Source organism: Gopherus flavomarginatus, chromosome 2 (genome assembly GCF_025201925.1).
Source record: "Gopherus flavomarginatus isolate rGopFla2 chromosome 2, rGopFla2.mat.asm, whole genome shotgun sequence".
Taxonomy (NCBI): Eukaryota; Metazoa; Chordata; order Testudines; family Testudinidae; genus Gopherus; species Gopherus flavomarginatus.
This window is the reverse complement of record NC_066618.1, coordinates 263,610,490-263,628,968: the sequence shown is the minus strand read 5'-3', so window position 1 is coordinate 263,628,968 and position 18,479 is coordinate 263,610,490. Positions and strand designations below refer to the sequence as shown.

Sequence of the window (18,479 nt, the reverse complement as noted above, 5' to 3'; positions counted from 1 at the left end):
CCACCCGTGTCGGTCGTTGGAACAGTGGAGTGCGGCTTAGCTGATCTCCACTTCCCTAGCTACTAGTAGTTTCTCGTTCGTTATCCTGTATATAGTTATAATTCTTTTTTATATAGTTAGTGGGGTTCGGAGAGTAGCCCCTTCCCCGCACCCGGTGCCGGAGCCCATGCCCGGCTCACCGGGTTTCAAACCGTGCTCGGCCTGCCACAGGCCGATGCCAGCAGGAGATCCGCATGACTCCTGATTGAAGTGCCTCAGGGAATCGCACTTGACAGCTAAGTGCCCCATTTGCAAGGCTTTCAAGCCACGAACAAAAAAGGAGCAGGACATCAGGTTTAAACAGCTCCTTATGGAGGCAGCTCTCATCCCTCCACCTTCCGCACCGAGCACTGGTCAGTCGGTGAGCAGAAGCGCCTCCGCGGCACCGGACGACACCAGTACACCCAAAGACTCTAGGCACCGGATGTCGCCGGCACCGAAGTCGGCTCCAAGACGCTCGCTCTCCCCGAGGTTGAGGAAGGCCAAGACTCCTGCTGCTTCGGCACCACCCGCACCGCAGCCAGAGAGTATGCCTAGGTCAGATCACCCGCTGTGGCACCGACTAAATCAGAACTGTCGATTCCGGTCCCACAAGGGCCGTCGAGTCCGGCGCCTGTTAGCTCCCCGGCGCGTGCCACGGTAGAGCTCACCATGCCGTCCACGCCAGAGGCGTTCTCAGTGGCGAGGGACCTCAACCTCGGGGAGAGGGAGCATCGTGGAGCCGACTTCGGTGCCGGTGATGTCCGGTGCCGAGAGTCTTTGAGTGTACCGGTGTGGTACGGTGCCGCGGAGACGCTTCTGCTCACCGGCTGACCAGCGCTCGGTGCCAAAGGTGGAGGGGTGAGAGCTGCCTCCATAAGGAGCTGTTTAAGCCTGATGTCCCGCTCCTTTTTTGTTCGTGGCTTGAAAGCCTTGCAAATGGGGCACTTAGCTGTCAAGTGCGATTCCCCGAGGCACTTCAATCAGGAGTCGTGCGGATCTCCTGCTGGCATCGGCCTGTGGCAGGCTGAGCACGGTTTGAAACCCAGTGAGCCGGGCATGGGCTCCGGTGCGGGGAAGGGGCTACTCTCCGAACCCCACTAACTATATAAAAAAGAATTATAACTATATACAGGATAACGAAGGAGAAACTACTAGTAGCTAGGGAAGTGGAGGTCAGCTAAGCCGCACTCCACTGTTCCAACGACTGACACAGGTGGTAAGAAGGAACTGAAAGGTGGCTGGGTCGGCTGGGGTATATATCCGGTGCCATAATGGCGCCACTCCAGGGGGTGCCCAGCCGACCCACCGAGTGTTGCTAGAGTAAAAAGTCTTCTGACGAACGTGCACGCGGCGCGCTCACACCTAACTAGTATGGATATGAGCAACACATCTCAAAGAACAAAAGGTGAGTAACCGTCTTTTGTGGTGTGTATACTCTCGCCTTTTGGCGACAAAACTTGCCAATGTAGACAAGCCCTAAGTTGTAGACTTGAGAAGCTCAAGACACTTCTTTTGTAGTTCTTGGTTTAATAATTTGTTTTCTTTCCTTAGGGGAGTAGTTCCTTTTAGCCAAAGGAAGAAGATGCTAGAAAAGGCCAGAGCAAAAAATAAAAAGCCCAAGTCTAGTGCTGGCATCTCTTCAATGCCAAATATCACAGTTGGCACGCAAGTAAGTACAACCACTGTATCGTGAGCTGTCTTAAGTGTTGTGGGACAGGGATACAGTTGTCCAAAAATATCAGGCGCCATTCTCCATTTATACTAAAGCCTTGTCTGTGCACAAAAGTTATCACTTTTACTATGCTGGTATAGTTAAAGTGCTGCAACCCCATATGTGTCGATTCAGTTATGCTGGTATAGCTTATTCCTGTAAATTTAGAGGAACAAGCTGTCACAGTTCCAGTTAACTGCATCTCTGACTGCCTTCTGGTATCTCTTGAGGGCACTCACTTAGGTGACGGATAGAGGCCTAAGACCTGTTTCAGGATGGGATCCCATGATCCTTTCTTCCCAGGCTGGGGACTTAGGCTGCAGGTTTCTGCAATTTATTGTGATTATCTCAGCAGGTCTGACTTTTTAGTTCAGCACCTGCAGTCCTGTTTCAGAGACAGTGACAGGGTTAACCGGTGATCAGACAGCTCTAACAAAGCTAAGTGCTGTTTATTCAGAATAAAAGCATTACAAAGAAAACATCTTATGCATGTCTGGTGACTGCCTGTTCAGTTAATCTCCCACATAGAGACCCTACTAGGACTAATATATATTAGGTCTTTTCTGCAGGGCTTGCCTCTCTTGTTCAATCTCATGTTTGTTCTTGGTTTGAGTGTGAGTGGTGACTGTTCATGGCTGATATTTTATATTGTTTCAAGTTCATCTCCCAGGCCTCTTACCAGGTCAAACTAGTATATGCTATTTCCCTTGAAGGAGATGGGGGCGAAACTTCCACAGATTTGTTACTTGTCTTGTTTCACCGGTGAGGATTAGTATCAATTATTCCTCAGTGACTTCAGTTCTTGCAAAAACCCTTTAGTTCACTTGTTGAGTCAGGAATACAAATAACATTTAAAATTGATGCAGCTGTTTTTGAGTATTCCATGTGCTCATAACATCTGTCACATCTCAATGCTATAGATAGGGCCCTACCAAATTCATGGTCCATTCTGGTAAATTTCACGGTCATAGGATTTTAAAAAATCTTAAATATTGTGGTTTCGCATATTTAAATCTGAAAGTTACCGGTGTTGTAATGGTGGGGGTCCTGACTGAAAAGGAGGCTGTGAGGGGGTCATAAGGCCATTGTTGGGGATGGCATTGTGGTATTGCCATCCTTAGTTCTGCACTGCTGCTGGTGGCGGTGCTGTTTTCAGAGCTGGGCACCAGCCCAGCAGACACTGAGCTCTGAAGGAAGCACAGAAGTAAGGATTGCAGTACTGTGAGCCCCCTACAATAGCCACATTTCTCAGAGGAGACCAGCTTTCACGGTCCCTGACACGTTTTTCATGCCCATGAATTTAGTAGGGCCCTACCAATAGGCTTTGAATAGTTGATGTTTCCAACGTATCACGTGTCACATAAGCTATACCAGTATAAGGCACCTTTATACCGGTACAACTACATCCAGTGAAGGGGTTGTATAGATGTTATTACTTTGTTTAGCAAGGTGGATTAAAAAAGTAGAAGGGCACAAAATTAATACGGCATACACATTGAATAGATTAAAAAACTGGCAAACTCTGGGTCTCGAAATGTAATTGTAAATAGGAAATCATCATCAAATGTCTGTTTCGGGGGGACAGGGCAATCCTACAGGGATCGGTCCTTGGCCGTATGCTATTTAACACTTTCATCAATGATCTGGAAGAAAACAAAAAATCATTGAGAGTTTTCAGATGACACAAATTTGGAGCGTGGACAAGTCACTGGTAGAAAGAGGCTTGGATTGTTTGGTAAGCAGAGCACAAGTAATGCGTTTTAAGTGGCTAAATGTAAACATACATCTAGGAACAAAGAATGTAAGTCATACTTATGGAATCAGGGACTCTATCCTGGGAAGCAGTGGTTCTGAAAAAGATTTGGGGGTCATGATGGATAATTAACTAAACATGAGCTCCCAATGCAATGCTGTGGCCACAGGGGAAAATATGATCCTTGGATGCATAAACTGGAGATTCTCGAGTAGGAGTAATGAGATGGTTATGCCTTTGTGTTTGTTACTGGTACAGCCACTCCTGGAATAGTATCCAGCTTTGATGTCCACAATTCAAGAAGGAGGTTGATAAATTGGAGAGGGTTCAGAGAAAAGTCATGTGAATGATGTTAAAGGATTAGAAAACCTGTTTTATAGTGATAGATTGGGTCCTTGAATCTGTTTACTAGAGCTGTTGATTAACTGCAGTGAACTCATGATTAACTCAAAAAGATCAATCGAGATTAATAGCCATTTTAATTGCACTGTTAAACAATAAAATACCAATTGAAATTTCTTAAATATTTTGGATATTTTTCTACTTTTTCAAATATTGATTTCAATTACAATACAGAATACAAAGTGTACAGTGCTCACTTTATATTTTTATTAAATATTTGCACTGTAAAAACAATAAAGAAAATAGTATTTTTCAGTTCACCTCATACAGATACCATAGTGCAAGCTATTTATTGTGAAAGCACAACTTACAAATGTAGATTTTTTTGTTTGTTTCGTTTTTGAGTGCAGTTATGTAACAATGTAAAACTTCAGAGTCTATAAGTCCACTCAGTCCTACTTCTTGTTCAGCCAATCGCTAAAAGAAACAAGTTTGTTTACATTTACGGGAGATAATGCTGGCCGCTTCTCATTTACAATGTCACCTGAAAGTGAGAACAGACGTTCGCATGGCACTTTTGTAACTGGCATTGCAAGGTATTTACGTGCCAGATATGCTAAACATTTGTATGACCCTTCATGCTTTGGCCACCAATCCAGAAGACATGCTACCCATGCTGATGACGCTTGTTAAAAAAATAATGCGTTAATTAAATTTGTGACTGAACTCCTTGGAGAATTGTATGTCTCCTGCTGTGTGTTTTCCCCATATTCTGCCATGTATTTCATGTTATAGCAATCTCTGATGATGACCCAGCACACGTTCTTTTCAAGAACACTTTCACTACAGATTTGACAAAACACGTAGAAAGTACCAATGTGAGATTTCTAAAGATAGCTAGAGCACTCAACCCAAGGTTTAAGAATCTGACGTGCCTTCCAAAATCTGATTGGGATGGGATCTGGTGCATGTTTTCAGAAGTTTTAAAAGCAGTACTCAAATGCGGAAACTCCAGAACCTGAGCCACCAAAATAGAAAATCAACCTTCCGCTGGTGGCTTCTGACTCAGATGATGAAAATGAACATGCGTCTGTTTGCACTTCTTTGGATTGTTATTGAGCAGAACCCATCATCAGCATGGAAGCATGTATTCTGGAATGGTGGTTGAAGCATGAAGGGACATATGAATCTTTCAACGCCAGCTACAACAGTGCCATGCAAACACCTGTTCTCACTTTGAGGTGACAATGCTGCCCACTTCTTGTTTACAATATCTCCTGCAAATGTAAACAAACTTGTTTATCTGAGCAATTGACTGAACAAAGAAGTAGGACTGAGTGGACTTGTAGGCTCTAAAGTTTTGCGTTTTTATTTTTGAATGCAGTTATTTTTTGTACATAAATCTATATTTGTAAGCTCAACTTCCATGAGGGAGAGATTGCACTACAGTACTTGAATTGAAAAATACTAATTTATTTTTACAGTGCAAGTATTTATAATAAAAAATAAAAGTGAGCACTGTACATTTTGTATTCTGCATTGTAATTGAAACCAATATATTTGAAAATGTGGAAAACATCCAAAAATATTTATATAAATAGTGTTTGTGATGGGTTGAATCATGGAAACCATCTTAGGGCTCCCAACTGATGTTCAAGACTACTTCTGCTCCTGCTTTCCCTGCCCTCCCAGCTTGGGACTTCAGTGCTGCCTGGTTTGAGCCAGACCCGCTAGCCTATTGCAAACCCAGACCCAGGTCTGAACCACGTCCTCCAACAGCTGTAGGCTTAAACTGAAAGCAGCTTAAGTAGTATTCCTGTCTTTAACACTCAGATGCCCAACTCCCAATGGGGTCCAAACCCCAAATAAATCCATTTTACTCATATAAAACTTATTCAGGGTAAACTCATAAATTGTTTGCCCCCTATAACACTGATAGAGAGGTATGCACAGCTCTTCCGCCCTCCCCCCCCCCGTATTAATACATACTCCTGGGTTAATAAGTAAAAAGTGATTTTTATTAAATACAGGAAATAGTATTTAAGTGGTTCCAAGTAATAGCAGACAGAACAAAGTGAATTACCAAGCAGAATAAAACAAAACACGCAAGTCTAAGCCTAGTACAATAATAAAACTGAATACAGATAAAATCTCGCCCTCAGATGTTTCAGTAAGTTTATTTCACAGTCTAGATGCCTTCCTAGTCTGGGCACAATCCTTTTCTCTGGTACAGCCCTTGTTCCAGCTCAGGTGGTAGCTAGGGGATTTCTCATGATGGCTGCCCCCTTTGTGCCACCCACTTGTATATCTTTTGCATAAGGCAGGAATTCTTGTACCTCTGGGTTCCCAGCCCTCCTTCTCAATGGAAAAACATCAGGTTAAAGATGGATTCCAGCCAGGTGACATGATCACATGTCACTGTAAGACCCCAAGCCTTCATTCCTTCCAGCCTGACTCACAGGAAGGCCTGCCTGCAAACAGAGCCCATCCACAGTCAATTGTCCTGGTTGATGGGAGCCATCAAGATTCCAAACCACCATTAATGGCCCACACTTTGCATAATTACAATAGGCCCTCAGAGTTATATTTCTAGTTTCAGATACAAGAGTGATACATTTATACAAATAGGATGACCGCACTCAGTAGATTATAAACTTTGTAATGGTGCCTTACAAGAGACCTTTTGCATGAAGCATATTTTAGTTACATTATATTCACACTCATCAGCATACTTTCATAAAATCATGTAGAGTGCAACGTCACAGAGTTCTTTTGTTTAACAGCACGATTAATCGAAATTAATTTTTTTAATGCTGGACAGCCCTATTGTTTACCTTAACAAAGGGAAGGCTAAGGAGTGACTTGATCACAGCCTATAACTACCTATGTGGGGAACAGACATTTGATAATGGACTCTTCTTTCTAGCACACAAAGGTATAATAATGGTAGGATGTTGAAGTGAGACAAATTCAGACTGGAAATAAGTCATTGTTTCAGAGTCTAATTACCCTCACTTAAAAATGTATCAAGTGTTGTAGTGGAATCTCCAACACTGGTGATTTTTAAGATCAAGATTGGATTTTTTTTAAAATTTGATATGCTGTAGTTCAAAAAGAATAATTCTGCGGGGAAGTTCTATGACCTATGTCATACAGGAGATCAGACTGGATGATCACAGTGATCCCTTCTGACCTCAGAATCTGACCTACTCTTTTTTTGGTTTTTAAAACGAAAATAAGTCAATCCAAACACTGTGTAGACCAGGCCTGAGGTCCCTTTACGCTGTTCTCTGAAACCCAAGCAAATAGATGTTGTTGGGATCACCTGCAATTCTTAACAGCTGTGTACAACTTTGTAATAGTGTATAGGAGTCGTTGCTGTCCAGTTCTGAACATCAGTTCTTCTTCGAGAGCTTGCTAATGTTGATTCCATTCTAGGTGTGTGTGCGCCCATGTGTACAGTCATCAGATACTTTTGCCTTAGTGGTATCTGTAGGGTTAGCTGTGGTGCCCCCTTGAGTACCTATCATGCATCGGTATATGAGGTACCACTGACCATACCCCCTCTTCCTTCTTACCGCCAGTGACGTTTGGTCGGCGCACTGTGTCTTAAATGGCAAGAGCGTTAGTGGTTCTTATAGTCCATTGTTCTGTCTCCTTTGTATTTAGTTGATAGGTACTTAAACCATTAAGTGTTAGAGTAGTAGTTTCGAAGTTAGAGTCCCAGCTGGGGACTTCGCCTTGGACCAGGGCATGCTCCATTCTCTAGGCTTTAACCCATGCTCATCGTGCAGCCGGACGATGCCCATTAACAACCCCCCGAGCGATGTTTGGGGGAGTCCCACAGAAAGGATAAGTGAAGGATTTGCAAATACTTTTGCCCTCAAACTCAAAAGGAGTGGGATATCCTCTGGGAGGCTACACTTCATCCTGTCTGAGACCTCTCGATTGGACTCCATGCCTGGCGCTTCGGCATTAGCATGCAAAGCATTGCTAGCACCAGAATCTGCTCGGCACCATTTCCCCCTTGCCCATGCCTAAGAAACATCTGAAGTCGAAGTGCCTACCGGCACTGCAGGAAAAAGGGGCTTTGGGCAAAGGACCTGTTAGGCCACATGCCTGACCTGGAGCTACTTGGGTGTACCGCTGTGGTTGGAACCCCTAGCCCAGTTAGGGATCCACCTCCGACTCCTGGGAACGGTAGGGGGTTTCGGCCACTCATAGGGCCATGTGTCCCCGAAGTGGGCCTGGCAGCCAAAGAGAAAGTAGGCCGGTTGGCGCTACCGACGCCAAGCCAGGTGATAGAATTGGCTACGGTCCCGGTATCTAAAGGAGAAGCGGAGCATCCCTGGATTGCAGGTGTCGATCCCCGTCACCATGGTCTAGGACTTCAGCAGTGCAGCCTTGGTCCTCAGTTAGAAGACCCAGGTCCCTGATGTCAAGATCTCTACCTACAGGGCATGCTGAATCATGATGCTGATCCCTGTATTCATGGTGCCGACGGACCTTCCACCAGAGATCACCACAGTGCAGATCACCATCATCTGGGTGGTCTCCCGGGCATCGATATCTCATCTCTTCTCTTCCCCTCCTCCCCCCGTGGGGGGTTGTTCCAGTTGTGGCACCAGTCTCCAGCTCCCTGCTTCCGCTCTTCGGGAAGGCACAGATCCTCACCCTCTCCTTACCAGTCGCCAATGAGGGTCTGTTGGCAGGCTCAGGCATCTATGGCTCCACCTGGTCACCAGGAAGGCAGTGGTCCAAGTCGGAAGGGGAGTTCAGCCCCTCACCGATAAAAGGCGTATCGCCATTGGTGCACCTCCTGTGGCGGCTGCATGGAAGCAGTGGCGCTGGCCGTGGCCTGCTCATTACCAGTACTGGAACCCGTGGGGTGTACCTGTTATGCTGGTCTTGTACTCCCCCTGTTCCTCCCAGGTCAGTTTGGACAAACTGCCTTTGGCACAGCTGGCACCAGAGTCAGAGCACAGTGCTGAATCCAATGTGGGGGCGACTCAGCAAGCCCCGATGCCCAAGGAGCCATCCCCAGATGAGCAAAGGGATGCCGCTCTTCCCCTGTGGTGCAGTTGTCTTCGTCATCTCTGGATGAAGTGGTAGCAGGTCCCTTGCAAACGAGCAGCCCACCTGATGACTTGGAGGTCAACCTGAACTTGGAGGTCAAGGAGCTAGCGAAGGAGTCTGACCTCTTTAATGTCATGCTCTTCTCCACCCTGGCCCGGGTCCCGTTGCCTGTCCACTCAGGGGTCCTGAAAATTGCTAAGTCTTTGTGGAGACCCCCCTCTTCCATTCCACCTTCCTATGAGAAGGCAGAAAAGAAGTACTATGTGCTAGCAAATACCTGTATACCCACTTCCAGTGGGGTCCCTGGTCATGTCCGCCATCAACAAAAGGGCCAAGCGAGCGGCACACAGAAAAATAAAGATGCCAGGATGCTGGACTTATTTGTCAGGAACATTTATTCAAAACAGCCAGCCTGCAATTTTGGATGTCTAACAATCAGGCCCTGCTAGGCAGGTACAACGTCAAGCTGTGGGACTCCATCAGCAAGTTCAAGGAGGGCCTTCCACAGGAGTTTGCCATCTTGGTGGTGGCGAGAAACGCTCTCCAGATGGTCTGGGATACTGCGGAGTTGGTGCCCAGGGTAGTTGCCTCTGTGGTGGTCATGAGCTGCAGCTCCTGGTTGCAGTCTTCTGGCCTGCCCCAGAAGATGCAGACTACCCTTCAGGACCTCCTGTTTGAGGGAGCAGAGCTCTTCTCAGAGCTGACTGATGCACAGCTCTATGGCCTTAAAGACTCCTGTGCCACCCTCTATTCCTTGGGCCTGCAAACCCCTCAGTAGGTTAGAAAGCCATTACGTCTCCTGCCTCCTCCGTCGAGGTCCTGGGGTATCTCCCGGTCCAGCTCCTACAGGAAGAAGGACAGAGACAAACTGTTTAAGTGGCGGCACCCTTTGTCTTCCCATTCCTCTTCCCAGCCTGGTTCTTCCAGAGGCCAGAGAAGCCTAAAGCAGGCATTTTGAGGATCCGGGAAATTGATACGCTGCCTTTGACTTAAAGGACATGTATTTTCATATTTCCACTTTCCTGGGGCACAGGTGTTTCCTTTTTTTTTTTTTTTTTTTTTTTTTTTTGTGTGTTGGACCACCGCCATTTTCAATTCACGCACTGTTCTTCAGGCTCTCGTCAGCTCCAAGGGCGTTTACAAAGTGAATAGCGCCAGTGGCTACTTACCTGAGGTATGTAAATTTATCCATACCTTGACAACTGGTTAATTAATAAAGGTGCAGTGTCCTCTACCTGGTTTGCTCCACAAATCACGACCTGCGGTGGTTAATAAATGAGAAAAAATCAGCCTTAGTTCCAGCACACGGATTAGAGTTCATCGAAGCAGTCCTTGACTATTCGTGCCAGGGCCTTCTCCCTCAGACCTGGTTCCAGACCATGGCGGACCTGATCTTGTGTGTGCAGGCCCACCTTCTTGCTGCCGTTCATGCGTGCCTGCAGTTGTTGGGCCACACGGTAGCCTGTACTTACATGATCTGACATGCATGGCTCCACTTCAGGCCACTACAGGCGTGGCTGCCGTCAGTCTGCGTCCCCAACAGACACAGCACAGACAATGTGGTCAAGGTCCTGGACCACATCCTGTTATCACTTGCATGGTGGAAAAATTCTGCATCGGCATTGGAGGGAGTTCCGTTCGTGGCCTTCCCTTCGTTGGTTACCCTCGTCTCTGATGCTTCGGACCTGAGATGGGGAGCCCACCTGGACAATCTCAGCACGCAAGGTCATTGGTCCTATCTTGATCATTCCCTACACATCAGTGTCAGAGAGCTCAGAGCAGTCCGCTTGGCTTGCCGTGCCTTCCTACCTCACCTAAAGAGCAGGTGGTCCAGGTCGTGATGGACAATGCAGCAGCTATGTTCTATATCAATAAGCAAGATGGAGCCAGTTCATCTACCCTTTTCCAGGAAGCCCTCAGGCTATGGGACTTCTATGTATAACATGACATCTGTCTCATAGCCGCACACCTCGCTGGGGCTAGGAATGCCTTGGCAGATTGCCTCAGCAGGACTTTCTAGCCTCGCCATGGGTGGCTTCTCCATCTAGAGGTAGTCAGCATCATCTTCCAGAGGTGGAGTACTCCCCAGGTGGATCTGTTTGCATCCAAGCACAATAGGAAATTCCACGTTTTCTGCTCCTTTTGGGGGTTCGACAGAGACTTCCTGTCAGACACTTTCCTGTCCCCGGGGGTGGGGGGGCTCTAATGTACGCCTTCCCCCTAGTTCCACTGATCCACAGAGTCCTCATGAAGATCAATTAGGACACAGTGAAAGTAATTCTCATAGTGCCAACACTGGTTTGGCATGCTACTGGACTTCTTGATGGCTGCTCAGTTACAGCTACCGCTCCAGTTGGATCTGCTGTCACAAAACCAAGGCAGTCTTCTACATCTGAACTTGGTGGCACTGCACTTTGTCTTGGCTGTTGCATGGTTCAATGCGGGGGAGCAGAAGTGGTCGGCTGGTGTCCAGCAGGTCCTGTTGGGCAGCAGAAAGCCTTCCACCAGAGCGACCTACCTGGCCATATGAAAGCAGTTTTCTTGTTTAGACCTTAGGTAAGAAGTGGGCCTCGCTGCAGTTGATCTTGGACTACAGGCTGGTCTACACTGGGGAGAGGGTAATTGATCTAAGATACGCATCTTCAGCTACATGAATAGTGTAGCTGAAGTCGAAATATCTTAGATCGATTTACCTCGGGTCCTCATGGTGCGAAATCGACGTCCGCGGCTCCCCGTGTCAACTCCGCTACTGTCGCTCGCTCTGGTGGAGTTCCGGAGTCGACGGGAGCACGTTCGGGGATCGATATATCGCGTCTAGATAAGACGCAATAGATCCATCCCCGAAAAATCGATCACTACCCGCCAATACGGCGGGTAGTTTGGACGTACCCCACCTTTTGCATCTCAAGCTCCAAGGCCTGTCCCTTTCAGCTATCAAGGTCCACTTGGCTGCTCTCTCAGCCTCCCATCCACCGCTTGACGGTAGGTCAGTTTTCACACAGGACATGACTACCAGGTTCCTCAAGGGCCTCGAGCACTTCTACCCGCACGTCAGGGACTTGGTCCCTCTGTGGGACCTGAATCATGTGCTGTCATGGCTCGCGGGACCCCCCTTTTGAGCCTCTGGCTTCCTGCTCTCTCCTCTTCCTTTCCTGGAAAGTCATGTTTTTGTTTGCAGTAACATCTGCCTGCCTGGTCTCTGAGATTAGGGCTCTTACCTCAGAACTGCCCTATATGGGTTTTACAAAGACAAGTTTCAGCTGTGGCCACACCTGGCTTTCCTGCCTGAGGTGGTCTCAGTTTTGTGCAGCCCAGAACGTTTACTTACCTGTTTTTTCCAAAGCAGCGTAAGTCAGAGGAGGAGTGTAGGTTGCATTCCCTAGACTTCAGGAGGGCGCTAGCCCTTTACATTGAAAGGACTAAGCCATTCCGCAAGTTGGAGCAATTGTTCGTCATGGTGACTGACAGGATGGGAGGTTGTCTAGTGCCTTCTCAAAGAATTTCTTCTTGGTTCACTGCGTGCATTTGCTGCAGCTACGATCAGGCAAGGATGCTGCCTCTGGCGATCGTGACCGCCCATTCAAACAGAGCGCAAGCCTCTTTGGCAGCTTTCCTAGCCCAAGTGCCTATCCAGGACATCTGTAAGGCGGCCACTTGATCGTCCATCCACACATTAATGTTCCATTACATGCTTATCCAGCTGGCCTGGGGTGATGCTGGTTTCTGTAGAGCAATGCTGCAAGCCGCAAGTCCATGAACTCCGAGCCCGCCTCCAAGGATACTGCTTGTGTGTCCCCTAGAATGGAATTGACATGAGCAAGCACTCGAAGAAAAATGGTTACCTGCTTTCCATAACTGTTGTTCAAGATGTGTTGCTCATGTCCATTCTGTTACCCGCCCTCTTGCCCCTCTGTCAGTGTGGCTGGCAAGAAGAAACTGAGAGGGTGTAGGGTTGGCAGCATTGAATATACTGGCGCATGAGCATGGGAGTCAAGTGGGCACTGCAGCTGACCCTATGGATACTGGTAAGACAAAAATCTCTGACTGCGCACATGAACGCACATGCACCTAGAATGGAATGGACAAGAGCAATACATCTTGAAGAACACGGCTACCACTCTGAAACCTGTCACCATGCATTTTTTTGTTATAAATTTTAACTAATTGCACTCTACAAATTCACTAGGAGTATAGAACAAACAATACAGATAAAGTAGCTTAATCTACAGTTATCTCTTTAAAATCTATGTACATGAGCTTTGCCCAAGGGGTAGCTATTTGTCTATAATTCAATTTGAATTGCTTTAAAAAGTAGTAAAGAATGTATTATGGGCTGCAGGACTAAACACTTGATGTACTCTATTGAGAATACTGCTTTATAAGTCATTCAGTATTAGGCTCTGATCTGGTAAATGCTTAGTTTACTCATATAAGCATTTGTCAGACTGGGGCCTGAAAAAGTCTGAAAACAACCTAAGACACTCATGCTGCATGATTATTATAATGGTGCTAGTCACACCCACAGAACAGCATCTTTCCAAGGAGCTGCTGCTTTGTCCTTATTGACTCCCCAGGAGAGGGTGGCACTTTTCTAGGAACACTTTTTTTCCTAGCATTCTTTTCTGAGTCTGGCCCTTTAAGGCTGTAGTTGCTTGGTAAAGTCATATTTGAAATGGCCTTTTTGCAACTAGCAACTGCTGGTTGCATCTGCACCTATTGTGTCCACTCCTCCCCTAAAGTTTTCCCTTTCTAATTGCTGAGGAAATGAGACACTTTCACAGAGATATGTATGGTCAACGTTTGCTTGTACTCTTATCTGAATCAATATCATTCTTTGTCTGACCTTACATAGAAATATTCATCTATTTCTAACTCTTGTCTGTAGGTGTGTCTGAGAAATAATCCCCTTTATCATGCTGGAGCTGTGGCTTTTTCAATTAGCGCTGGAATTCCTAAAGTGGGTGTCTTAATGGAATCCGTTTGGAATATGAATGATAGCTGTAGGTTCCAGCTTCGATCACCAGAGAGCTTGAAAAACATGGAGAAAGCTAGCAAAACTACTGAGGCAAAGTAAGTGCACTAAAAGAATCTGTATATATTTTTGGAGTGGAAATTTCCTAGTGGCGTAATATTAATTAAGATACCGATTAATTGATACTGGCAATCATGAGTTTGCATCAAGCTTATATGAAGTTTCTGGCAGACTCTGAAATTAAACAAAATCCCCATAGATTCTGCAGGCGGCTGCTGCTGTGAGCTCTTTCCTGACGTCACTGATGGAGATTACCTGGCAAATAACTATTCAGTAAAATTGATTATTTTGGGGGTAATGAGTGAGTGACACAAACCACTTTTGTATAGTAGAACCTCCACGTTGTGAACACCTCGGGAATGACGGTTGTAATTCTGAAATGTTCCTAACTCTAAATAAATGTTATGATTCTTTCAAAAGTTTACAATTGAACATTGACTTAATACTGCTTTGAAACTTTACTATGCAGAAGAAAATGCTGCTTTCCCTTCAGTTTTTTAGTAGTTTACATTTAACAGTACTTTACTGTATTTGCTTTTTTTATGGTCTCTGAGCTGCCTGATTGTGTACTTCTGGTTCCAAATTAGGTGTGTTGTTGACTGGTCAGTTCGTAACTCTGGTATTTAACTCTCAGATTCTAGTGTATTTAACATTAAATGGATGGGGTTTAGAAACATAGCAGCATATGAGAAAGAAGACTGTCTTGTGAAGAATCTTAGGATAACTGAATCTAAAGGAGAAATTATCAGTGATGAGGATCACGGTAGGCAGGCAAGCAAACAGAGGCATGACAGTGCCACTTGTTGAAACTACTACGCCATTTAAAAAAAACTGTATTGGTCACTGAAAGATTTTCATAGGGCAGTTATTGGTGATTCCAGTGTTCTCTGGTATCAGTAGGATTGCTTGATGTGAGAGGGAAAAACAGACTATTGGGATAACTGAGTTGTAAATGTCAGGTGGTCTGACTAAAAGATGATCGGATTACTGTACACCATATTTATGCGTCATTCTAGTTCAGTCAGTAAATTGTGTTCTGGAATTAGAGAGAGGAAGAGAGCACCCTATTTGCCTATTGGGTCACTTGACTGTGCTCATTTTTGCTCTCTACCCTGCTCACTTTGAAAATCAATATATTATTACGTTTTTTTTAACTTCATAGTACTTATTTGAAAACTTCCAGAAATTAACGGACTTATCATTTTGATAAGGTTTTGAGCTTGCCTTAGCGCATTTGTTGTAGAAGTTTGTAGTTGCTAAATTATTTGTGTTTCCTCGGTTCTTAGTCAGACCCTTTTCTGGAAAGTTGACATCTAATAGATACTTAGTCTAACATCCACTAACAACCAGAAATTCATCTTTGTCTAAATAACTTCTTTCAAATAAAAATTTAAGGTCACTGGATAGGTGGTGCCATTGTTCTCTCTCCCCATGGTACCTACCAAATGACCAGCTCAGCCATTACTTCCTCCTGGATAGATCAATTGATAACCTGCCAGATGTCACTGTTGTCTTGGCCGCTCCTCACAGCATTGGCCACTACTTCTTTCTTTTGTCCTAATGCTGTTCAGGTCAGATGTTTCCACTGGCATTCCTCTTTACCATATCCTTCTCCTGCTTTTAATTGTCATTTCCTCCTCAGAGTGATCGCTAGTATAGCTCAGATGTAAAGAGTGAAGGTAATCTCTAGGAGAAAAATCAGTAAAACAGTGGTTTTCAACCTGTTGTCTGCAGACCCCTGAGGGTCTGCAGACTGTCTAAGATTTCCAAACGGGTTCACTCCTCCATTTGAAACTTTTGTAGGGGTCTGCAAATGAAAAAAGGTTGAAAAATCACAGCAGTAAAATAAGCAAGAACATTCAAGGTAAAGTCCTCATAGGTTCCAGAGGGCATTAGTCCACTTTTTTTTTTGGGGGTGGGGGGTGGTAAGGGAGGGGCAGGGGAAGAGGAGAGACCCTTATTTTTTTGAAATATAGTTGCTTTCCCAAGTAGGGATAATAGTTTTTAATTATTAGTGGTGAGGGACTGAAATTTGCACCACATCTGTTACAAATAAAAAGTACATAGATCTGCAGTATGTATATATAATTTTAGATAGCAAATAGCAAGTTAACACAATTTAAAAGAAAAATGTGTTGCTGATACCCTGTTTTGAGAGGTGGTAGTTGACTTGATGGTCTTGCTTTTACTTTGCTAAATTATTGATTTTTTAATACATGTGACCATATTTTATTGCTTTAGCTTTTATTTGCTTTTGGCAGAATATAATTTCTAGCTGGTATTAGTGCGTGGCAAAGCAATAAATGAGGCTCTTCTGTATATTATAGCAGGAGATTTTTAATTAGGTAAACTATTGATATTTTTTAACAGAACATGGTCGCTGGCTTATAACGTCTTGTCATAACTTGACATCGCACAATTGATGGGGAAGGAAAACAACAATCCCAAAGGGGTGATTTAGTTACTTTATCAATTAGGTTGTTGAATGTTTTACTTAAAAGCTTTGAATTGGTGGTGCCAAAATATAAAGGAAAATACTTGGAAGTGGTCAGACCTCAGCTAAGGCGTATGGGGTTGAGCGAAATCTAGAGTGTTTGTTTATTATTCCATCTCAGAGTGAGACTCAGATTTACTGGTAAAGCCTGCATTTTCAAATTGCTTAAATGTGCTGTGACAAAGTTCCTCTATCTTGGTGGGTCCTGCGCTTATTGATGGATTTGTTTCCCTCAGAGATTCACCATGTGGGTCAGGGAACAGCCCAGAGACCTTCCCCTCTGGTAGAACCTACAGTCCAGGTTAATTCCTCCTGTGTCTGATCAGGAGTTGGGAGATTTGGGGGGAACCTGAGCCCGCCCTCTACTCCGGGTTCCAGCCCAGGGCCCTGTGGACTGCAGCTGTCTAGAGTACCTCCTGGGACAGCTATGTGACAGCTACAACTCCCTAGGCTACTTCCCCATAGCCTCCTTGCAACACCTTTATCCTCACCACAGGACCTTTTTCCTGGTGTCTGATAATGCTTGTACCCTTCAATCCTCCAGCAATACGCCTTCCCACTCTCAGCTCCTAGTGCCTCTTGCTCCCAGGTCCTCGCATGCATGCTACAAACTGAAGTGAGGTCCTTTTAAATTTGAGGTGCCCTGATTAGGCAGCCTGTCCTAATTGAGGCTAGTGGTTTCTTCTCAATTGGCTCCAGGTGTCCTAATTAGCCTGCCTGCCTTAATTGGTTCCAGCAAGTTCCTGATTGTTCTGGAATTGTCTGTTACCTTACTCAGGGAAAAGGGATCTACTTAATATGGGACTAATATGTTTGCCTTCGAACACTCTCCTATATCTGTCTGGCCTGACCCTGTCACAGTGCAGACATTTTAATTGCAATCAAGATGTCGCTACAAGTGTTTGAAACTATGGACATTTAAGCAACAGGAGTGTTATGTGAAGACTGAGACTCTTTTGTCTACTGTGTTGTTTCATGGTGGTAAAATTTTACTTGAACAATTACGTATTTTAGTAAGCTGGAAATTGCTTCAGTCTTGATACTAATTATGTTGTGAAAAGCTGTGTGGGGTAGTCTCTCCAAAATTAGGGTTGCATCCAGCTTCCATTAAAATGGATAACTCTGACTTGAAAAAAATGGTTTGGCCTGAAAATTTTCACTTACTGTAAAAGGGAGCTGTTTTTGTTAGTTTGACAGTTTTCTTACAACTTATTTTGAGTTATAGGTCACTTTAATAAATAAACACCTTTCTCTTCTTCCCACCCTATCCTCCCAAATTAGTTCACATTTGGGGATGTTTTAACATTCCAAAATGCAGGATTTCAGCTCTCCATTGAGAACAATTTTACAGCTAGACCCTGCGTAAGGAACATAGCATCATCTAGACATTATAACTTTATCCTAGTAGCTATAATTGGATATGTTAAAAGCATAGAAATATAGATTTATATTAGAGTTTTTACTGTTTCATTCTAAATTAAGAAATCTGTTTTTAAGTGTTTGCAAAAAGAAAAGTAATTTTAGCTCTTACACAAATTACAATTTGAAATGCTTGGCTAGATTAGGTTTTTGTTCAGCAAAACAAGAAACTGTTTTGTCCAAACCTTGAAATAGACCTTTCATTCTGTTAATGTTTTTTTCATAAATATAATTAAATTCTTAAATCCTAGGCCTGAAAGCAAACAGGAACCAGTGAAAACTGAAATGGGTCCACCACCATCCCCAGCTTCTACCTGTAGTGATGCATCTTCAATTGCAAGCAGCGCATCAATGCCGTACAGTAAGTTTTACTTTAATAGTGAAATGTCTATATCACTGTTACAGATGTCTTGCGTAAGTTGGGAACGTATACCCGACAATTACACCGCCCCCTTCTTTCCTTCCCTCCACTCCCCCCCCCCCAAAAAAAAAAAAAAAAAAAAAAAGCTTATGGAACTTTTTCTGTAAGTGCGGATTTTCGTAAGTTGGGTTTGTGTAACCCGGAGAGCATTTGTATATATCACAGTTATCCTAAGTCTATCCGATGTATGTTTGTTTTTATTTATCTCTA

The 18,479-nt window shown here is 44.6% G+C and overlaps 1 protein-coding gene across 12 annotated transcripts in view; it reads left to right on the top strand.

Moving 5' to 3' along the window:
* UBR5 (ubiquitin protein ligase E3 component n-recognin 5) overlaps positions 1-18,479 on the top strand; it is a 151,970-nt gene that overhangs the window by 56,856 nt on the left and 76,635 nt on the right. For all 12 annotated transcript variants that reach the window (XM_050940483.1, XM_050940474.1, XM_050940482.1 and 9 more), the window contains 3 exons: positions 1,573-1,690; positions 13,789-13,973; positions 18,100-18,209. In XM_050940483.1, the coding sequence (XP_050796440.1) occupies positions 1,573-1,690; positions 13,789-13,973; positions 18,100-18,209 (413 nt within the window). The remainder of the gene's footprint in view (positions 1-1,572; positions 1,691-13,788; positions 13,974-18,099; positions 18,210-18,479) is intronic.